This window comes from Lissotriton vulgaris, chromosome 9 (assembly GCF_964263255.1).
Source record: "Lissotriton vulgaris chromosome 9, aLisVul1.2, whole genome shotgun sequence".
Classification (NCBI taxonomy): Eukaryota; Metazoa; Chordata; class Amphibia; order Caudata; family Salamandridae; genus Lissotriton; species Lissotriton vulgaris.
The window spans coordinates 1,040,672,746-1,040,695,729 of record NC_141697.1 but is presented as its reverse complement, the minus strand read 5'-3'; the positions used below and the strand labels follow the sequence as shown (position 1 = coordinate 1,040,695,729).

At 46.1% G+C, this 22,984-nt stretch overlaps 1 protein-coding gene across 2 annotated transcripts in view; it reads left to right on the top strand.

The window, feature by feature from the left end:
* ATG7 (autophagy related 7) overlaps window positions 1-22,984 on the top strand; it is a 1,270,091-nt gene that overhangs the window by 298,145 nt on the left and 948,962 nt on the right. For both annotated transcript variants that reach the window (XM_086938958.1, XM_086938957.1), the window contains exon 13: window positions 2,749-2,893. In XM_086938958.1, the coding sequence (XP_086795084.1) occupies window positions 2,749-2,893 (145 nt within the window). The remainder of the gene's footprint in view (window positions 1-2,748; window positions 2,894-22,984) is intronic.

Here is a 22,984-nt window from a genome sequence, read left to right as displayed (position 1 = left end):
AAGGGCCAAGTCCAACACCCACCCAGTGGTGACAAATGAGTCACTACTGGATTGGTGAGGTTATGTGGGAGAGGTGGAGATCAGAGGACTCCTGACTCTGGCAGAGACCTCCCTTCTCATCAACTTACTGGAGTTGCGGCCCATTCGCTTGCGGCCCATTCGCTTGCCATTAAAAGCATTCCTGCTTTCCATCAATGGCAGGGGTCATGGTGGTGTTGGTTCAGGTCCTCGCATACAAAACCATCAGCATGTGCTATTGCAACAAGCATTGTGGGGTGAGTCCTGGAGCCTGTGCCAGGCGACCCTGCACTTCTAGAAGTGGCTGAAACGTCAGGTCACTTTCTTAAGCGAACTCCATCTGGTGGGATCTTTAAACACCAGTGCAGACTAACTCAAACTGCGAGGTCTAGAGAATGACAAATGGCAGCTATAACCGGAGGCGGTGGAGGGCATCTTCAAGCAATGGGGAGAACTCTGCATTGATCTGTATGCCACTGCATAGAACTAGAAGTATCAATGCTTTTGCTCGATGGAGTTCCCAAAAAGGCTCTCTATCTGAGTCACATTCCACTTAGAGTGGAGCACAGGAATCCAGTATGCCTTCCTGCCACTGCCTCTCTTGCCTCGAATTCTGAATAAGATCAGGGATGACAGGGCCCAAGTCATCTTAGTGGGTCTGAATTGGGCAAGTAGAGTGTGGCATCCGAACTGTCTGGTTATGAGCATCTGTCCTCCAATCAGGCTGCTGTTTCGCGAGGATCTCCTGTAAAAGCAGCAGGGCAGGGACCTGCCTAATTTACATCTCTATGCAAGGAGATTGAGTGGCAGCAGTTGACTGCATTCAAGTTCCCATCCCAAGTAGCAGAAGTCACCCTTTTGGCCAAGTGTCCTTCTACAAAATGTATTCTCATCAGATGATGGGACAAGATAGTGGCTTGGCATGCCACCCTTAACACAGACTTGTTGCAGGCCAAACTGTCAAATGTGCTACTGTTTGTACTGCCTCTGGTCCATTAAGAACTTTCAATGGGCATTGTTAAATGTTACCTTTCAGCCCTTTTGGCGTTTAACTAGACAAATCAGCTTTGGTTGAATCACACGTTGTAAGGTTTGGTTAACAGTTTTCCACCAAAGCCTTTTGTGACGCTTCAGTGGGACCCTATTTTGGTCCTTACTTTTCTTGTGTACCCCATTCAAGCCGTTACATAGCTACCCCTTACATCTCCTGACCCCGACAACTGTCTTTTTCCTCTCAATCACCTAAACTCATTGTGTGAGTGAGCTTCAAGCTCTTTTAGTACAGCCGCCCTATGCCACCATCTTTCAGGACTAGAGTGCCTTTCTACCAAACTTTGTGACTCCCTTTGACATCAGTCTATCACACTTCCGATGTTCTTTGCCTCAACTTGCTCATCAAAAAATGAGGAGAAATTCCATTGTTTGGCATCCCAAAAGAGTACTGAGCCTTAAGCATTGATTGCTTCAAAGACCATCGGTTGGATGATCAGCCTTTTGTGGGGTTCTCTGGGATAAGGAAAGGCTATGCAGTGTAGAAGAGGACCTTATCCAGGCGTATAGTCCAACATTAGTGATGTGACGAACCTTGACTGTTCCAAATTACGCATCCGTAGGCATAGGAGGAGACTCACAGAGACTCTCTGATTGGCTAACTGAACTGATGCGCATGACATCTCAGTAAAAGATCAAACGTAGGCTACAGGGCCGGCTGTTAACTGCTTGTCAGGCTGCTGACACTATCACAATACATCTGCAGTGAATTACAAGGCTACAAGCACTACTTTGAACATTATTCTAGTCCAGTCTTGGTGACTGTTTCATATTGGACCCACAGTTTTCATGATATTTAATTATATGCTACATTAGTTTTTACAGACTCAATAGTAGCCTCCTTTTCAGAGAGCTACTGCTTCCTTCCTCCCTCTTCACCCTCCTTTCTGAATATGCGGTTTTACTTCCGGGGGACACTTTGGTAAATGCGCTTTTCGTAGTTACATGCAAGACTCCCGGGATCTGTATTCTGCCCTGTTATTGTTAGAGCATTTTGTATTCTGTGAGTGTTTACACCTTCTTTGTATTTTGTGATGCCAATGAAAAAGTAACATTTCTTTTAAAAAATATTACTGCACTCTACTGAAGCTCTGTTTTTGCCTGGTGTAATTATTGTGGGCAGGAATTTAAGAAACCTGTCGCACAATCAAACGTAATTGAAAATACCGCAACACTTAATAAAACCTAATGAGACTCAAAATATGCTGTACTTTCCAGGATTTAGGTTATTTGTCTGAAGAACACAAAGCGAATTAAAAAATAATATTTAAGTATTAATGAAGCGGTAGCATCAATAAAATGTGCTTTTATACACATGCCTAATACATAATATGGTTAACTTATCTGAATGTCTTAGATGCATTGATTTTTGAAAGGCCCTTGAACTGGGGTACATCTACAGATCACTAGGATTAAACATGAAATCAACATAATTACAATAATAGTTAATTTAATACAATATTACTGAAATCCTAAACATGTCATAAATAACCAGTTGCCCACGACGAGGTTTCATGAACACGTTCTTCTAGATTGCAAACAATAGAGACAGTGGGGAAATTAAAAACAACAAACTATTCGCAAATAACAAGGGGTGATGTAGCTGTAATGACTTTATTAAACGGAGAGTACAAAGAATTCAACGTCTATTTATTTTCCTTTCCTTATTTTTGTTCTCAGGTTAGCAGAGTCGTCTGTGGACCTTAATCTGAAATTGATGCGCTGGAGACTAGTACCTACTTTAGATTTGGAAAAAATAGTATCAACTAAATGTCTGCTTCTAGGAGCTGGCACACTCGGCTGTAATGTGGCCAGAACGTTAATGGTAAGATTCAGACAATATGCAATGTGTTTTCCTTCTGATTTGTATGTTAGAAAGAACTACATGAACTTCTTCCTCCAAAGAGTTCATCTGCTCTTTGGTAGAAAAAGTGTGTTTTCTTTATATTTTCCGTAAGGGTAATCCATGGGGTAGTAATGCATACTGTAATGAAAAGTACTAGTCTGCATTGAGCAATTTGGGCTGGACTTTTCCTATTGGAGCAGGGTCAAGACTGATTTGCCTTTGGCTGGGTCCAATTTGAGGTGGCATTGTGGGCAAAAGAACTATGGTTTGGAATTTGCCAGTGCTTAGACCTATTACAAGCATCCTCTCATCAACTTTTGTGTGTTTGATGCACCACACTAAGTGGCCAAGAGAATGCCTAGATGTGGGTCCCTTGCTCACTGTACCTCTGGAACTAAGTAACACCCGACTGAAGAGCTCCAATCAGGGCAAAACCGGTCGTGTTCTGGTTCAGAGAGGACCTAGCTTGGCAGTTCGATCTAGAGTGTTTCTATTGAAGCAGGGTCAAGATTGATTTGCATATGGCTGGTGCTGTTCTGAGGTGGCATGGTGGGCAAAAGAACAATAGGCTAGAATGCTACCTGAGCGATTGTCAGTGGTTAGACTTATAGCAGGTTTCACCCATCACTGTTTGTGTGTTCCTTGCACCTAAACTCCTTTGGCCATGTGAGGCGGGGATTGGGCACAGGGCCTGTACTTTCGCCATGCTCTTCAACTAGCCCACTGTGGGCATGCAAACCCCGCTGTGCACTACCTTTGATAGTGTGCAGTGGGGGTAGGCCACAGGGTCAAGGGTTGTCTGCACGAAGGTTGTGCGCATCCAGGCCTGTGCCCTCACTGCACATGTTTTGATTAAAGAGCCTGGCTTAGGCCCTACACTCAACCTTTCGAGAGCAGCCAACCCCTGCTGCACATGACTGAGAGCCGTGAGCAGCAATGGTTGATCACAGGGTTTGGCCTTTGGCTAGGCCCTCTGGCCAAACTGCCACAGGCAGTCAATAAACACATTTACACTTTGTGCTTTAATTCTTATATAGAACTTTTTAATGTTTTATATTTGCCAGGCTTCTTTTTCAATAGGCTTTTAATTGTTTTATTTTTTAATGTAACCTTTTTTTTGTTTCTTCCTCTGTGTGACAGTTTTATTTTTGTACTTTAAAGTTTTATTTATTTTTTATTTAAAGAGGCTTTGAACAGTACTTTTTTTTTTTAAATAAAACTTTTTTATTTGAATCAGGGCAAAATCTAATCAACAAGCACATACATACATTGCAGTTCATTGTTACACATTCCTTTGACATTTTATACCCCATTAATATCCACAATACAAAAGGCACAGCATCATTCCATGTATTAATCTCGCAACGTCCCTCCGCGCTCCTCATCAGATACCTCATCTGTCTGCACCCTTGGTGGTTCACAGATGTACCCCCTAAATTTATTCTAAGCCCCCCATATGCTATTCAACTTTCGAGGACAGCCTCGATTAACGATCACTGCTTTTTCGGCAACCATAGCAGCGTCCATGTCTTTGCACCATGTGGCAAGCGTCAGTGACTCTTCCGAATCCCATTTTTGGGCAATATTATGCTTTGCAATCATTATCCCCAATGCAGACCAATCCTGTGCTGGGTGAGTAAGGTCATTCGACTCCCAGACATTCAACAAGCACCTCTTGGGCTCGGGCACCAGTGACACCTCCTCCGTTTGGGATATCGTTCTCATCACTTTTACCCAGTATGCTTCAATCTTCGGACACAGCCATATGGTGTGATAAAATGTACCCTCCTCTCCACACTTTTGAAGGCAGAATGGGTGCTGGATTGCCCCTAATTTGCAGAGGGTTGGTCTAGTGTAATAGGTGCGATGTAGTATTTTGAGTTGTACTAATCTGAGCTTCGAGGGTATTCCTACCTTACGTGGGGACGCTAGCGCCTCCTGCCAATCAATGTCCCCCTACATCTCGGGTCCATTTTTCCGCAGTAGGATCAGGTTAGTTGTTAACTAGCTTTCGGTAGGTGAAGGAAGTGGCCTTTTTATGCATGTAGTCAGTCAACAGCCTATCTTTTAGGGGAGTAACCTCCGGTACCTCAGTGCCAGGTGGTAAGGCTGCTTGCAGTGCATGTTTGAGCTGCAGATATCGGAATATTTCCGAGGGTGCTAGGTCAAACTGTCCTTGCAGACGTAAAAAAGCGATCACCTCCCCTTTATTCCACAGATTACCCACCGTGGAGATGCCGATCGCATCCCATTGGGCAAATCCTTTACTGTTCTTGAGTCACCCAAGCCGCCGTGTATCCCAAAGCTTAGTAAGTTGGGTTATAACTCCTTGCAGCCCAATTTAGCGTGTGCCGCATGCCTTATGTTGACTGTATGGATTGTAGGTCCGATTAGCGAAGGGGGCCGTTTTTTGTTGTGAAGTGCGGACATAAGTCCCTCTTTTCCCAACCCATGTCTATCTGCTTTGAACGCGGGATCTGTTTGCGGGGCATGAATCCACTGATTGATGATTTTTAACTGAGCTGCCCAGTAGTACAATTGTATGCTTGGAAGAGCTATTCCGCCGTCATACCACCCCCTAACTAATTTGTTCTGCGCTATGCGTGCCGGTTTGCCTCCCCAGAGCAGACTGTAGACGCTGCCGCTATCGCCTTGAAGTAGTCTGGCGGCACTGGGAATGGTGTGTTTTCTAATGCGTACAGGAATCGAGGGAGCACCATCATTTTAAAAAGCGCTGCTTTTCCCAGCAATGTCAACAGTAAAGTGCCCCAGTGTAACGCAGCCCTTTTAAAACGCTCTAGGGTAGGCATTAGGTTCTTTTTAAAGAATTCGTCCTAATTAGCTGTTAGGTGAATACCTAAGTATTTGAATGTGTCCTCAGCAATCTGTAGCGGACAGTCTCTGGGGAGTTGCGACTTCGGGCCATGAAGCACAAATAGGATCGATTTGGACCAATTTATGGTATAACCGGATGCCCGACCAAAAAGTTCACAAATATTTAGAAGCACCACAAGGTAGGGCTTAGGGGAGGCCAAATATAAGAAAACATCATCCGCATATAATGAAATGCGGTCCTCCCATCCTTCCGCCCACCTAATCCCACGAATCATCGGTTCTCATCTAAACCACGCCGCCAGTGGTTCCAGCACAAGAGCAAACAATAGCGGTGATAGTGGGCAGCCTTGGCGCGTCCCACGTGTCAGTAGAAAGTCTTTAGAGAGATGACCGTTTGCCGTAACATGCCATTGGTTTAGTATACAGTAGGCGTATACATGCGCACAATTTAGGGCCTAAGCCTAGGTGAGTAAGCACTGCAAATAGGAAGGGCCATTCCACCATATCGAACGCCATTCGGGCGTCTAAAGAAAGGATAACGGCTGGCTCCTGTATATACGGCATACAGGCCATCACCCCATGCAGGCGTCTCAAATTAAGAGCTGTGTTTCTGCCCGGCATGAATCGCGACAAATCCGGGTGTATCAGGGTCGTAAGATGTGGAGTAAGTCTTATCACAAGGAGTTAAGTGAGGATTTTAGCCTCTGCGTTAATTAAATATATGGGGAGGTATGAGGCACATTCTTCAGGGGGCTTTCTGGGTTTTGAGATCACTATAATGGTAGCCATCCGCTGATCTAGTGGAAGTTCTCCTGACTGTAGACTATCACAGTACATATTTAACAGATGTGGGGCTATTGTCCCAGCCGTCTTTTTATCAAGTTCAATGGGTACACCATTGGGGCCCAACGCCCTCCCTGATTGCAAAGATCTGATCACCACCTGTATTTCCTCAGCCGTAAGGTCGGCTTTCGAGCGCGAGAGCCGTCTCCGATGTGAGCTGGGGCATATTGATATCTTGTATGTTATCTGTGCTTCTTCCTTAGTCATGGTGGACAATGACGTGTAAACCTGCTGAAAGTGGTGCATCAATGTGTGTACTATTGTCTGCGGGTCAGCTACTACGAGACCATCCTGTGTTCGGATTTGTGCTATCCATTTCTTCCCTTGCTCCCTTTTGTTGAGCCATGCCAGGAGTTTCCCAGCCTTATCGCCGGTCTCGTACTCCTTATGTTGTGTGGCCCTCATTTGTGACCTAGTCACTTCCTTGAGGTATTCTCTGTGTTCTTGTTGTTTAAGACGCAGACACTGGGCTGTGGCTGGAGATGGTTTGCATGTGTATTGGTCATCGGCATCATGTAGATCTAATTCTATAGTGTTTAGTTCTTGCTGTTTTTCGTGTTTACCGCCTGTAATAGAAGCAATGGCCTTCCCTCTAATAACAGCTTTATAGGCCTCCCACAGAATGGTTGGATAGCGAACCAATGTGACGTTTTCTTGGAAATAGTGTTGTGCCATTGTGGTGATTTCTTTCAAGATCTTGGGAACATGCAAGTACCCAGGGTATATGGGATAGACACTCTGCCTCACCCTGTGGTGACACTCGTATGTTAACAATATTGGGGAGTGATCCGATATGCCCCTGGGACGGATTTCAAAATTTGCCACGTTTCTCAGACTGTCTGATGATGCAAGGAAATAGTCTATTCTGGAAAGACTATTACGAACTCCGGAGTGGAAAGTGAATTGCCGTGTTTTGGGGTGGCGGTATCTCCAGACATCGGTGAGTTCAAATGCGTCTAAAAAGCACCCCATATGGGTGACGCCAGTTGTCTGTATCTTTGCGGGGTGTCGGTCTAGGGTCCCATCAATCGTGATGTTAAAGTCTCCCCCAATTAGTATTTCCCTCTCCGGAAGAGTAAGCAAGAAATCACTAAATGCTGGGAGTGTCACTGTGTGAAGGGCTGGTGGAATGTAGGCTCATACTATATTGATAGAACGCCCCTCCCATTGACCAACAAGAGCTGCGAAGAAGCCGTAGTCGTCCGACTTCGTCTGGTGTATTATTAGTGGTGACTGCTTTCGGACCAATATACCTACTCCCCTTGAGCCAGATGAAAACTTAGAATGTACTACCATCTTGAACCCCCACCTATCTAGTGCTTTGCAAGTGGTGCCGGTTAGATGCGTCTCTTGCAGCTGGGCCACCGTCAGTGAATACCGTTTTAAACACTGTAAAAATCTCTTTATTTTGTTCCCCAGGCCACGCACATTCCATGTAATTATCGATAGGGGAGTCACTTGTGACATGGAGAACGTCTGTGAGTTGGGCTCTTGCGGGTGCTGCAATGTCATTACTGCCGTTGTGGGTTTGCGTTGTCATGGAGTCGTGCCTGCAATGTACCTGGAGTGCAACATTTGAGAACGTCTTATATAAAAGTGCCCCTGTGGAAACTGAAATCAAGAAAAAACATAACCATATTTACAGTCCCACTCCCTCCACCCCCCTCCCTGCCTCCCTGCTTGACGGAATTACAACTACCCGCCACCCCAACTGTCCAGAGTGCTCGATACCCATCCCCGTTACCATAACTTGGGTTGAGAGTTAGCGTCCGCTGTCCATCAGAACCCCCAAGCGTCTTCATTGAATGCGGCTTCCCCGTCTATCAGATATATAGTTAGGATCATCGTTCCAAGGAGGATAGGTCTCAGCGGCAATTTCCGTTAGTCTCCTTAGTTGGGCACCACAGTCCTCCTGTGGTCTATGGTCAGTTCAGGGGATCATATCTTCGGTCCAGCCAATCGGTGCCAGGGTGGCCTCGGTGTGCAAGAGGTCAATAGGGTCCAGCTGGTTGCCTCCCTTTAAAATGCATCATCACAGTTCTGCTTCAATGCCGGGCGTAATCTAGTAGGCTCTCTCACTCTTGCTCTGCTCTCATCACGTGTTCTCCGCGATGTGCCTCGAGTCCTCCAGTTCTTCCTGATCATGTGGCCTTTCGCCATCCCTCTAGCCTTTCCTGCACGTCTTCTAGCTACAGGAAGAACCATGTTTTCCCCTCTGCTTCCACGCTTAACTTCGCCGGGAACATCATGGAATATTTGATTCCGCGTTCGAGCAGGGTCTTCTTCACGTCGAGAAATCCTCGACGCTGCCTAGAAACTGCTGCTGTGTAGTCCGAAGAAAATGGCGATTGTAGCATTATTAATGCGTATCGGGGGAGCAGTACGTGCGGCTTGCAGTATTACGTCTCTGTCTCAAAAGTTGAATATGTGGGCCAGAATGGGGCATGGAGGTGCTCCCGGTGTCAAACTTCCTCCGGGGACATGGTGCACCCTCTCAACGGAGAAGTAGTTGGATAGGCCTAGCGGTTGGAGGTGATTAGCGCTGAGATCTTCAACAAAGAGATCAAGGGCTGGGCCACCTGTTCGTTGTTCCTCTGTGATCGCCCTTCTTGGTCTTCCAGCTTCGCGGCCATCAGCTTGTTGTCTGCCATGAGTTGGTTCACTTGTTTTTTCAGAGTGGTCGTGTCCGACAATAGAGTTGTCGTGGTTCCCTCCACCTCCATTATTCAGTGGACATTTTGTTAAAGTCTGCTCGGATCAGGAAAACTTCTACTGCGAGGGCCCCAATGTGTGTGCCTACCTTGGTCAGAGCAGCTATAATGTCTTGTAGGGTTACTTCTTGTGGCGGAGAATTATTCCCACACTGGGCGCAGGCTGGCTTTCCTTATCCTCAGGGTCCGCCTGCGTTTTGGAGTAGGCACATTTATCTAGCTTTGCATGGTTCAGGCCTTTCAGATTCCTGTTACTCACCCTGGCCGATGGAGTGAGTGCGCACCTGTCCTGGGATTGAGGGCGGTAGTCACCGCCGCCAGCCAAAGGGTTAAATAGGCCCTCGGGCCTGTCGGCTTTTCCACCCTTTCTCCACTCTCTCGGTGCCTTTACAGTTGCTCCCAGAGGGATGGCAACCTCATGCGCTTGGCCCTTATGTCGGACTGAGCTCAGCCCTAGGATGGTGAAACACTGTCCCTCTGGAGCGTCCCTCTCTCTTGCAATTATACTGTGAAATCTGGCTGAAAGCATCTGTGGTGTTTTCCTCATGTGTCCATTTAGGAGAGTGGAGATGATATGACGATTTTGCTCCCCTGAGAAAATTAATAAAGTAGATACCAAATATTTGGAGCCATGGATCAGACTCCATCTTGCTCTCAGAAGTTTCTGTAGCCATGCCATCTTCCTCCTCTTCAGCTTGCCATCTCCTTTGGAACTCTGCTCTTGAAATATAAGATGCATTGCATAGAATTTATCATTCCAGTTATTGCAAATGACTACAGATTGGTGTGCCCTCTTTGCAATATTGATCACAAAGGATACAGGTGACCTTTTAGAAAAATTATTTTTGTGCCCCCTAAGATGCATAAAGAACTGTCATGCCCAGGAATCAGGAGGTGCAGCGTATGTGGTTGGCACCTCTTCCAAAACAGTAGTGTATTCTGGTCAATCTGTTTCATGTGTACTGGTGCCATGTCTTTGGTTGTTTTGTTCCTGGATCCTGGTGTCGGGTTATGCTGAAAATAATTCTCATCAACTTAGCACTTTTTACAGTGTAAAAGGATTGTGGTATTGTGCATGGAATTATGCTGTTGCACCATTGCAGAGGCAGGACTTTCATTCTAAGTACAACAATACCAACAATCAAGGCATAATGTGAATAAAATAAAGTCAGAATTGTATAATCACTTTTTCATTTCAGCACCATTTAAGCTCTGTAAGTTTTATAGTACCAGGTACCGGTATTAAAAGACTAGGCATACGGGACCCATCCTCGTTTATTTTTCTGAGTTCGGGGAGGGTTTTTAAAACCTCGTAAATCATTGCAGAAGTCTGGTTCTAGAGGTTGTTTTGTTCCACACTCAAACAGTCGTTGGTTATCTGAACCAAATACCTGGTCTTTGCACAGTTCTGTAATGAAGGAGGCTATACGTTTGTTGCTGTAGTGTAATTTTTTCGGGAACCAATGCCTTTTCTACTTTCACATAGCTTTTTGACAATAAGAAAAGGACAGGAGAAGTCCAGAAAAAAGAGAAGAAAATTAAAAACTGGAAGGTATTCATACTGAGGGCTCCAAATTTTAACGAGAATCCATTGTTTAGAAATGTTTCACTGCTCGATCTGGTTAAAAAAATCTAACAGCAAAGTAGGTGACTTGGTTTTTGTGTGCGGAGAAGCTGAATAGGTGCTACTGAGAGAAATACAGCTTTGGAACCACATTGATGCACAAACAACTTAATGAAAACAATGTAATTTTCGAGGAGATGAAGTGGAAGAATGATACAGAAGAGACAAGTACACCGTTTCAGCTTTGGAATATGCTAATCTTTGACGTACAGAGGTTTCCTGAACAAATCTTGCAGTAGGAGTAAGAATAAATTGGTCCCTGCTTTGAAATTGAGATTGCATTGCTTAGCGTGTGGCATGATCATGATCATCTCTTCCGGAGAGCAGTCATAGAGCTTTAAAAATTAAATGCTTCTTTTCTGAGATGGATCGCCTCCTTCCTCACTGGTAGAACCCAAAAAGTCTTCCTACCACCATTCACCTCCAACCCAAAGAAGTAATCTGTGGAGTACCACAGGGATCCTCCCCTAGCCCCACCCTCTTCAACACGTACATAAAACCACTTACCAGCATCATCAAAACCAACATTATATCTTATGCCAATGACACACAACTCACCATCTCCCGCTCCGAAAACACCACCAAGACCAACTTTCACAACTACATGAAAGACCTTGCCAACTGGATGAAGGCCAATTCCCTGAAGCTCAACATGGCCAAGACAGAATTACTGATCTTCAGCAACAAAGGCTCCCCATGGGATGTCTCCTGGTGGCTCACGGAGCTTGGACCGACGCCAACTCCGACGGACCACGCCTGAAATTTAGGTATCATCCTTGAAAAGAAGTTAACCATGATAGACCAGATCAACTCCTTCTCCTCCTCCTGCTTCTTCATCCTTCTCAAGATATTTAAATGATCATTCCAAAGCTCCAGACACACCATCACCCAGGCCCTCTTCTCAAGTTGACTGGACTACTGTAATGCTCTCTGCACAGAGTTTACAGCCCAACCCCTCCGAAGGCTACAGACTATACAGAATGCTGCAGCTAGACTTGTCCTCAAACTCCCAAGAAGAACCCACATCACTACCCACCTCAGGGTACTCCACTTGCTCCCTATTCAGAAAAGATGCCAGTTCAAGCTCCTGAACCATGCATGTATGACCCTACACAACTGCAGACCTGCCCACCGACACCTCTACTCTGCCTCCCTCTGCTAGCCCACACCCTCCGCATCAGAAGAAGCTGGAATGAAGAACGCTCTTTCTCCTACCTGGCAGTAAAGACATTGAACAAACTACCCCTACATCTCCGGACCTCCCCATCTCTTATGGAGTTCCATAAGGCTCTGAAGACTTTGCTCTTTGGTTGATCACCTGGAGCCTGCCAGCGCCTAGATACCCTCACGGGTGACAAGATCGGCTCTACAAATCGGCTGATTGATTGATTGATTAATTGAAGACATCTAAAAAAAAAATTCTTAATTGTAATGTAATGTAATGGATATTTCTACCGCACTACTTCCACTCCAAGGAGTATCTTGGCGCTTACACAACTCAGATGGAGGAGTTGGAAAGGGAAAAGAATGTCCTAATTTCTGCACACATTACACTAGGGTCCTGCACAAGGCGTCAGGCAGAGAGAAGATCCAGGTTTTCAATGCCTTCCTGAAGGGAGCTTCTTGGGAGAAAGACCGCAGGGAGAGGGGAAGTTTATTCCAAGCCTTCGTTCCCAATACAAAGATGGATTTGCCACCCTTTGTGGCCAGTTTGAAATGAGGTGTAGTGAGTAAGTTCTGGCTTGCGGATCTTAGACAACGCGCTGGATAATATCTTTTGAACCCCTTTTGTAGATAGGTTGGGCCATGTTGATGGAATTCTCTGAAGGTGATTAAGAGAAGTTTGAATAGAATTCTCTTCCCTATTGGCAACCAATGTAGAGTGTTTAAGGCTGCTGAGGCTGACGATCTACGGGGCAAACGCAGTACAAGGCGGGCTGCCGCATTTTGGACCATCTGCAATTTGTGGAGAACGATTTTATTTGCTCCGACATAGAGTCCATTGCAATAGTCCAGCCAAGAGTTTATTAAGGCTACTGCAACTGTTTTCCTCGCCGAAAGAGGGAGAAGATCAAAGAACTTCCTAAGTGCTTTAATGATTTGGAAGCACATGCCTGCTACTGCTACAGCCTGGGGTTTGAAGGATAAGTGGTTGTCGAATTTTATGCCCAGATTACGGGCGGATGCAATTGTGTTGGGTGGCACTTCAGCATCTAAAGGCCAGCATGCTATAGGGGAGAAAGGATTGTTGGTCCCTATAGGTAGTATTTCCGTTTTTCCGGCGTTGCACTTTAAATGGTTATTATTCATCCATTTAAATGTTGCTGCAAGACAGTCCCTAAGATCTTCCTCGGCACCTGGCCGTTCCTTGTCCAATACCAAAATCAGTTGGGTGTCGTCAGCGTATGAAATAGAACTGATCCTGAATGACGCGATCAGATTCATCAGAGGTGCCATGTATAGGTTGAAAAGAACAGGGCTCAAACTAGAGCCCTGTGGCACCCCTGAGCTGACGTTTTTAGCCTCAGATTGATATGGGCCTAGTACTGTTATTTGGCGTCTGTCGGTAAGGAAATTCCTACACCAGGCCAACACCTGCCCACCTACCCCTGCGGCAGCCAACCGGTCCAATAAGATGTTGTGGGACACGGTATCAAAGGCTGCCGACAGGTCAAGTAGGATAAGGACGGCCTGTTTTCCTTGATCCATTGCTGCTCTTAAGGTTTCAGCGGTGTATAACAGGGCTGATTCGGTAGAATGTTCTGACCGAAATCCTGACTGATTGGGGTGGAGAACGTTATTCTTCTCCAAAAAGTTAGTCAGATGACTATTGACGAACTTTTCAGTCAGCTTGAATAGAATGGGTAACAAGGAAATCGGGTGTAGGTTGGAAAGGGTAGTAGGATCGGCTAGGGCCTTTTTTTGGAGTGGCTTAACCGCTGCCAATTTCCAATGGTTAGGGATACTTGCTGTTGCTAGAGAGGAATTGATGATACTGTTAATCATAGGATTAACCATCTCTATTAAATGATGCAACACCGGAGGGGGGCAGGGATCAAAAGGGGAACCCGATTTGCTGGCTAAAATGGCTTTAGCAGTTTCCTCCAAGGGTACTGGGGCGAACTCATCAAGACGGAGGGGGGAAGTCGTCTTCACTATCTCTTCATCGTCCATTGATGCAGTGATTCCCGATGGAAAGGTCTTAGTGATGGTCAGGATTTTGTTATCGAAATAGTCAGATATCGCATTACAGAGATCTTGCGATGGAGGAATCTCTTGCGATAGAGCTGAAGGATTCATGAAATCCTTAACAATCCTAAAGATTGCTTTTTGTTCTTGGCCTGCTAAAGAAATGGCCTGTAGATAGTGAGATTTATTTGATAATTTTATTCCTGCATGATACTTCCGTCTCGCTGCTATATAGGTGTTACGTGCAGCGGTGTCGTAATTACGACGCCACCTCCGTTCTAGTGTTTTCACTTCGCCTAATTCAGACTTAAGGTAATTTAACACAAACTTTACCATTTTTTATGTTGGCTTGTCACAAGGGATATAAAGCGAGGATTATTTTATTTTGTTTTTGCCAAAAAGCATGAACCTTCACCTCCCTTCTTTGTTATCTTCAGCTTTAAGCTTAGAAATTCGAAGAAGGCCTTGTTAGAAAGGAGCTGTTGAATATTTGTTTTTGCTGAGCACTGTAGGTTTGGTAAATGGTAAGTGTTAGGGGTAGGACTGCAGTTTTAATTGTTCAGGTGAGGAAGTTTCTAGGAAGGGCCTTTCCTTTTGTGTGTCTGATTACAACTACAGGAATGAACAATGACAACCAGATACAAGATCTCGCACTTCATTGTGCCTATGTTGTGAGTGCTCAAGATTGGAGCTAGCCACAGCACTACTTTACACAAATTCACTAAAACAGACTGATATAAATGGGAGAAGCATCCCTAGCTCAAACATTTGAAATATTACATTCCTATTTGCGTTTTCCTTCCAGCAGGTTTTATTGGAAAATAAAGAGGTCTATATTTTTTAATTCTATTTACCCATGGGTAATAGTGGTATGAGTGTGCACCGGTGTTCATTATTGCCTACAGTGATTTTTCAATACATGCAAGTAATGTTGTTTTCTTACTAAAGTTTTGCATGCAGTCTCAAAAGCCTCCCCAGTAATCCTAAAAATCCTGCATGAAACCCGACTTTGACTTAAAACTTCAGTGCCGATACTCCTTTTTCTTTGAAATGACTCACTCCTTCCTTAGACCTATTTGGTGATGGTCACTATGCAAACCTCCTTCCCCATCCCTGTTCACGTAAACAAGATGCATCCTATATCTAAAGAAATATATAGGAAGAGAAAGATCAGGTCCTGTTGATGTCCTAGTTGAACACATCTCTTGAAGAGGAGCTGCATATCCGACACGACCTCAGTGTTTGTAATGTGCTAATGGGGACATGTACATTCGAACTGTCCAAAGAGAAACTAGGCTGGACCCAGATATAGGGATTGTCGGTGTGCAATACAGAAAATACTCCTCCATGGCTTGAGTATGTGATATGAATATACAATGTAGGTATAGATGTGAATCTGACTGTTGGGCTAGTTGACAGAACATGCCTCCAAACCATCATCAGCCCCGAACTCTATTCCAAACCACTTGGCGAACCAGATATTTGCATTATATGCTGAAACCGAAATACGAAAGCTTATCCCAAAACTTAGGTTGTATATCATATCATTGGAAAATCTACAATGTTAAAGTGGTTGTAATATTCATGAAACCACAGGGCACTTGCAAAATGCCCTCTTTTCCTTTAAAGATGAAGTAACAGGTACTCACAAAAAGAAAATCATTAAGACCTCTATTGAGAAAAAAGGGAACAAAGGAGAGAACACTTCCTAGCAGTAATTCCATGGATCCACCCATTATTTGCAGTATAGAACTAAGAACCTCTTTTAGAAAAGAGCAAGGTCTAGATCTGACCTTAAAGTTCGCTGTGCTCAGGGTTCTAACATAACACCCTTCAGTCTGTACATTCAAGGAGAAGTGCTGGGTCTCAAGTGCTTCCAAAAACAGCACAAATTGATACCAAAGACTTTGAGCTGCTGTCTTTACCTTGCCCATTTGCCCATAACTAAGTCACTGGGGTCTATCAAGGTGTGGGAAAAACACAATAGCTTATATTGGGTTTGGTTTTACTGGTCTGGGATTTGTGCAGAGATCAGCATATATTGTCACTGTGTCCCAGTCATAAAATCCAAGTACAGTACGAAAGTATCATTTGCATCTTTTACCCATAGTTCAGATGGCTTCTCAATGTATCAAAATGGCTCTCTTGGGCCTCGTAGAACCTTCTGGAAGAAGACATAGGTACATCCTAGTAAATGTTGACTATGCTACTCCGTGTCCTGAATCTGAAGCATTCCCTTAGAGGGGAACCACTGTCGCCCAGCTCACGTATGTCCTTTTCTCTTTAATTAACAGGTTGGATTCACTTCAAAGGTGTTAATGGATCAGGGAACCAACTTTATGTCCTGTATTCTACAATATATGTGACATCTGTTCAAGCAAATACAAAATGTCTGTGTGCCACTCCCAAACCGATAGCCTGAAAGAAAGGTTCAGACCATAGAACAGGTTTCTATGAAGAATCACTGATGCCATGGGCCAGGATTGTGACAAAAAACGTACTCCTTGAAATTATTTACCCTGCACAGTTTTCCTAATGCAGCCATATGATTCAGTACCTTTTAATTAGTGTTTGTATACCAACCCAGAAATATCCTGGGTATGGCCATGGAAGAATAGAAGTAGAAAATGAACATAACACTTCCATTGCCTCCTCTAGTCTTAAATTAAAAGACTACCTAAAATCAATTCACAGCAGGGTTCTAAAGCCCCAGCACAACAGGGACAAAAATATCACAGAGGAACAAGAGTAAAAAATAAACTGTAACGAGGTGACAAAGTACCCATGCCCTTAACCAATTCTGATATTAAACTCCTGGCACAATGGTACAGATCATAGCAAGTAAGAGATGTTCTGAGTTCTAATACATAGCGAATCGACCAATATGACCCTAAACCAGCCACCCCACCCTACTATGTCAAGCTGTTTAAAAAATGAGAGGAACCAGAGACTAATTGTCTTGTAGGTATCTACACCACATCCGAGTCGATCCATGATGTGATTCCCCCCATCAGAGTCCCCTGTTCCTCCTTCCTGACAGAAATTTTGGACAGGGGTCAGCATGAACACAAGCTCCATGGCGCTGTTGTGAAACACACATGGATTCATTCACTCAGGAGGTGAGGCCTGGAAATTCACACTGGGGATGACATATTTTGAATTTAAAAAAGAACATAATACATGCTATTGATTTTTAATACCATTTATTGTTACACAACTTTTTTAAATTATTATTTTTTTAAAATATCATTTATTGGTAAAAAAATTTAAAACTGAAAATAGGTTATTAGCCAGTGGGAGTTTCCAGGCCTCACCACTTGAGTGAGTGAATCCGTGTGTGTACCTCAACAGTGCCATGGAGCTTGTGTTCACGTTTCAACTATTTTAAATAATTTAATTTAACATTATTTTAAGTCTGTACCTCAATTCATTCATATTTTCTTATTTCTTTGAGAGGATATTGCAGTACCAGTGGTTGGCCATGTGTAGTGCTAGACTTGCTTAAATAATTACAAAATTCCAGTTTATGAATACCGAAAAGTAGTAAACTTACTCAAAAGTGTAAACTTACTCAAAGTGCAAGTTGTGAATCAGAGACACTCTGTCCTGATTTCATACCTCAGTACTTGGACATTCAAAATCTAAATCAAACTTTTTGGGACGAATGAAGTCTCTAAACGTGTCTGTCAGAGCTAGGCATTGTTTTGTCGTACATTTTGGTTGTAGGATAGGGTTGTGTTGCCAACTGTCTTCTAAAACTACATTCATGAGGTGCATGTTCCAGCCCCATGGTATGTTTCGTGCGAATACTACAGACATGCCCTATTTCCTTTGTAAGCATTTCTAGCATAATGCATTTACTTTGTGTTGAACTGCAAGGAAGAGTGTTCTACTAAAGTATTTGCTAGTTCTGTGACCAGGCCAATAGCTCTCTCATAGTGAAACATAGACTTTGAAGGCTGCACCTGAACAATTTGGTTATTATTTCTGGGTCTTAACTTAGATTTGAGGAATTGGTGGTAGACAAATGAGATAATAATTTCCTTCAGCTGGACAGTTCCTATATTTTTCTGTATATTTTTCACTACTCTTCTGCTTGATGTAGTTGACTTTAACTGAGGCTGTTTTTAGGGGTTATTGGAAAAATCGGTTTCCTTTTACAAAGTAGATAACACCTTTAAAAATTCAAGAAACAGCACCTTGATGGGCCTGATAAACTACAGGAAGACATCCACCTTAGTGAGATTGGCCAAGCCTATGTCTCATACAACAGGTACAACAAAAAAATTAATTTAGGGGTATAGAGGTGCCTATTGCTGTTCCTACATAATTGATTGAGACCAATGAGGACTGCAGTCATATTGGAAAGGGGCGACCACTCGGTCCCCCCGAACGTATGGTGGAGTACCCCGATCCCCCCGGGAAGCCATTTTGGGCGGGAGGCGCGTCTCGGCTGGTATGCCCAAAGCGGCGTAGCCGGGGCGCGCTTTTTCCCGCCCAAGAGTGGGTTGTCCTAGACACTGAAGCTGTCAGCCACGCCCCCGGAGGCGGGAGGAGGCGGGTTTACGCCCGCCCAAAGAAGAATAAAAGGAGCGATAGTCCAAGGAAGCATCCTCTTGTTCCTGTGCTCTGAAGCTGCACCTCCTCGCTGCACGTGAGCTCGAGACGGAACGAAGAGCCAATTTTGAAATTTGTAATTTCTCTTTTTTCTCTTCTAGGACTACAAATCTAGTCCAGGACCTTCCACCTACGTGGGGAAAATGCCGGGCAAAAGAGTCGCAAAGAAGGTCAGCACCGACCAAATGCTCCGGATATTGATGAAAGACATGGCAGAGATGAAGAGGAAAATGGCGGCCAGGGACGGTGCGGGAAGGCCAAAAAGATCCAGCCCGGTGGAGGTCCCGGCCGGGAGAAGGAAGAGGGCCAGGAATGGGGCAAATGAGGACGAGGTCCCAGTTCCGGAGGCTCCCCCGGCGAGCCCTCCCAGACCAGCGGAGACTCCCGCGCCGGCTCCCGTCGAGGGCCAGCGGATCCCCATGGCGGTTACCCCAGTGAACGAGGGGGACATGCCCCCGGAGTTGGCCGCCCAGTTGGCGGCATGGTTGGGTAATAGCAGCGGGGGTTCCGTGGCTCCGGGGGACACGGCCGAGGAGGCCAAGCAATTAATGAGGCAGCTGCGGCAGTCACGGGAGGCCGCAAAACCACCTTGTCCTTTTGTTTCCCCGCAGGCTCCAGTAGGGCAACCCGCAGCGGGCACGAGTTCGGCAGCAACTGCGGTTACAGCTTCTAGCTCAGGTAAGCAGCTAATGCCGATTGCGGGGAAGGGGTCTGTACCCTCGAGAAGGGAGAAATTGGCTCAGCATATCCCGATGGAAATCAAAGAACGGATATGGGCTGAGAAATATGTAAATATGTTTTCCTTGCTAACTGATCATTATGAGATTGAGCATGTGAAAGTTCAGAAAGAGCTTATGCACCTGAGTGTTTGGCGCGCCAATATGGCCGCTTTTAGAGTCGATGAGACGATTGGTAATTGGGGCAGAGCATTTGGCATATTCACTTCAATTATGGGGGAACAGAGGCCTGAACTGTTGGCCGAGTTACCCGTGTACCAGACACGTATTCTGGAGTTTTCTCAGACATATGCGGGCAATGAGTGGTTTTGCTATGATAATATTTTTCGCAAGGCCAAGGAGTTCGACACGTGCCTGACGTGGGATTGTTACGACTCCATTTCTTGGCAAAAAATGGAGAATTCAGGCATGTTAAAGGCGCCATTGTTGGGGGGGAACGGGGGTGAGTTTTCCCGCCATTCATCTGGGGCGCCCTTTCGGGCGGGGGCAAGTAATGAGCATCACCCAAGGTCGAATGGCAATACAGGTAAGAAAGGGGTATGCTGGAATTTTAACAGGGGAAAGTGTACGAGGCCCCAGGGGTCATGCAAGTTTAGGCACGACTGTGGGGGGTGTGGACAGTCCTCGCATCCCGAGACCATGTGCAGAGCCAAAACACGTGATAACGGAAGTAGGGGGAGCGCCAAACAGGTTTGACATAGTCCGAGGGGCGCCTTTACCTACACCAGTTGATACCATGGCAATGACTCCTTGGCTCAGTGAATACCCGGATCATGTCTCCGCTGGGGTGTTGCGAGACGGTTTTTCGTATGGTTTCCGCATCCCGGTGGGGAATTTTCAGGGTAAAGTGCATTGTAGGAACCAACTATCGGTCCTGCAGAATACGGCGGTGGTGCAAGCGAAGATTGGGAGAGAGGTGACCCGGGGTCGGGTTGCCGGACCATTCGACATGCCACCAGTTCCTAATTTTGTTTGTTCACCCTTGGGAGTGGTCCCCAAGAAGGACCCGGGTGAGTTTAGACTGATACATAACTTGTCAGCTCCGAGAGGTCTGTCAGTGAATGATGCGATAGACCCGGAGGTGTGTTCGGTGCGGTACGCATCCTTCGATGCTGCCGTCGCCATGTTGAATCGCCTGGGGCCCGGGGCGCTGATGGCCAAGTCAGACATCGAGTCAGCGTTCCGGTTGCTCCCGGTACACCCAGACGATCAGCGTCTCCTGGGTTTTATGTTTCAGGGGCGCTATTACATGGATAAATGTATGCCAATGGGCTGTTCCACATCTTGTGCTTATTTTGAGAAATTCAGTTGTTACCTGCAATGGGCATTCACAAGAATGACGGGGTTTCAGCATGTTATGCACTATCTTGACGATTTTCTGTTCCTGGGGGCAGCCGGGGATACAGAATGTGCACAGGCTTTAAAATAATTTTGTGGTCTGATGAGTCAGTTTGGTGTGCCATTGGCGCCAGGTAAGACTGTGGGGCCATCAACTTCGCTCGAGTTTCTTGGGATAGAGCTCGATTCCGAAGAAGGTTGCTTCCGGTTGCCCGAAGAAAAAGTGCGGAAATTCAGGGCCTCGCTTGAGGCATGCATTAGGGAGACTAAGGTGAACTTGCATCAATTGCAGCAGACTGTGGGTCAGTTGAATTTTGCCCTTAGAATAATGCCAATGGCCTGCCCTTTTTCCCGCTCGATTGCACAAGCCATGGTCGGTCTTAAAGAGGGGCATCACCGCACGAGGCTCTCGGCAGAGATTCGCCAGGACGTGCGCATTTGGTTGGCATTCCTGGCGGATTTCAATGGTCGGGTTGTCTGGACCAAGCCGGCGGTGTCCTCCGAGGAGTTGGGGCTGTGGACAGATTCGGCGGGGAGTATAGGCTTTGGCGCCATATTTGGCAATCACTGGTCGGCTCAAACGTGGCCGTCATGGTGGCACGAGTGTGGCCTTACAAGTAACATTGCTTTTCTCGAACTGTTCCCTATTCTGGTGGCTTTGAAAACATGGCCTGAGGGGTTTAGGGATCACTCTGGTGTTCTGGTCTGATAACATGACCGTGGTTGAGTGTATCAATAGTCAGGCAGCACGATGCAAATGGATTCTGAGGTTGCTCAAAGAAATTGTTTTACTATGTATGCAATTGAACGTGCTCTTTAGGGCGAGGCATGTGCCAGGGGTGCTGAATCAGGCTGCTGATGCGCTTTCTCGTTTCCGTATGCAGGCCTTCTGGGGTTTTCTGCCCACAGCGGACCCGGTGGCGGCACCATTTCCCGAAGCTCTCTGGTCTCTCGGTGCCCCGAACTACAAAACCTCGTGGGAGAGAGTTTAGCACCCAGGACAAGGAAGGCATATGAAGGGGCGTTCCGTTCCTATTGGTCCTTTTTGGGTTTTGCTAGGGGGGAGCTTTGGGGCCAGGAAGAATTTGTCATAAAGTTTTTACTGTCATTACGCAGGGCAGGCAAATCGGTGGCCACGGCCCAGAGGCATCGGGCCGCCATTTCCTTCATGGCGCGGGCTCATGGTATCCAGGACCCTACAGCGTCTTTCGTAGTGCAGAAAGCGCTGCGTGGGTGGCAACGCCTTGAGGGTCGCAGAGTAGATGAAAGGCACCCGATAGGTCTGGATAGGTTGGCCCTGTTACTGTCCGTACTCCCTGCGACATGTTCATCCCAGTCGGAAACAGTGTTATTCCGGGCCGCTTTTGCATTAGCAATCAATGGGGCTATGCGGGTAAGCGAACTGGTGGCAAAAAACAAGCAGGATACGGGGGGTGGACTGTGCCGAGAGCACATTCAAGTAAAGGGGGAGACGATGATTGTCTCGTTTGTCAGGTCCAAGACCGATCAGGGGGCGATCGGGGACAGTGTAGTAGTCCAGCGGATTCCCAGATCTCCCATGTGCCCGGTTGCATGCGTTGAGGAGTATTTGGCGTAGAGGGCGGCATCATGGGGGGGGACCTTGCTGAGGCACGCAGATGCCACCCCACTGACGAGGTTTCAGTTCCAGCGGGTGCTTGCAATGGCAATTTCGGCCGCGGGCTTGAACCCGGGCGAGTTTGGGACCCATTCCTTCCGGATAGGGGCTGCTACAGAGGCTACAGCCAGGGGTCTGAGTGTGGAAAAAGGGAAACAGTTGGGGCGTTGGTCCTCGAATTGTTACAAAAGGTATGTGCGGTTGCACATGTTGTGAAGCTGATATCATGTACTCACGCTTCTTGTCTTTGTTTGGTTACAGTTTCGCAAACCTACGAGGCGGGGCGGACTGTGCAGTCGACCCGACACCTGGGAACCAGCGGTCAGAGATCACCGGCTGATGAAAGAGTGGTGTGGGTCGTGGGCCACTCATACGTGAGGCGTGCCGCGGACGTATTCAAGGCAGGTGACATGATTCACACGGCTGGGGAATACGGGTACAGGGTGACCTTCTACGGAAGGGGCGGGCTCTGTATTGACCAGTTTCAACCTTTTCTTGAGGGTTTGTTAGGGCGGACAAGGTCACCGCCATCTATAATCA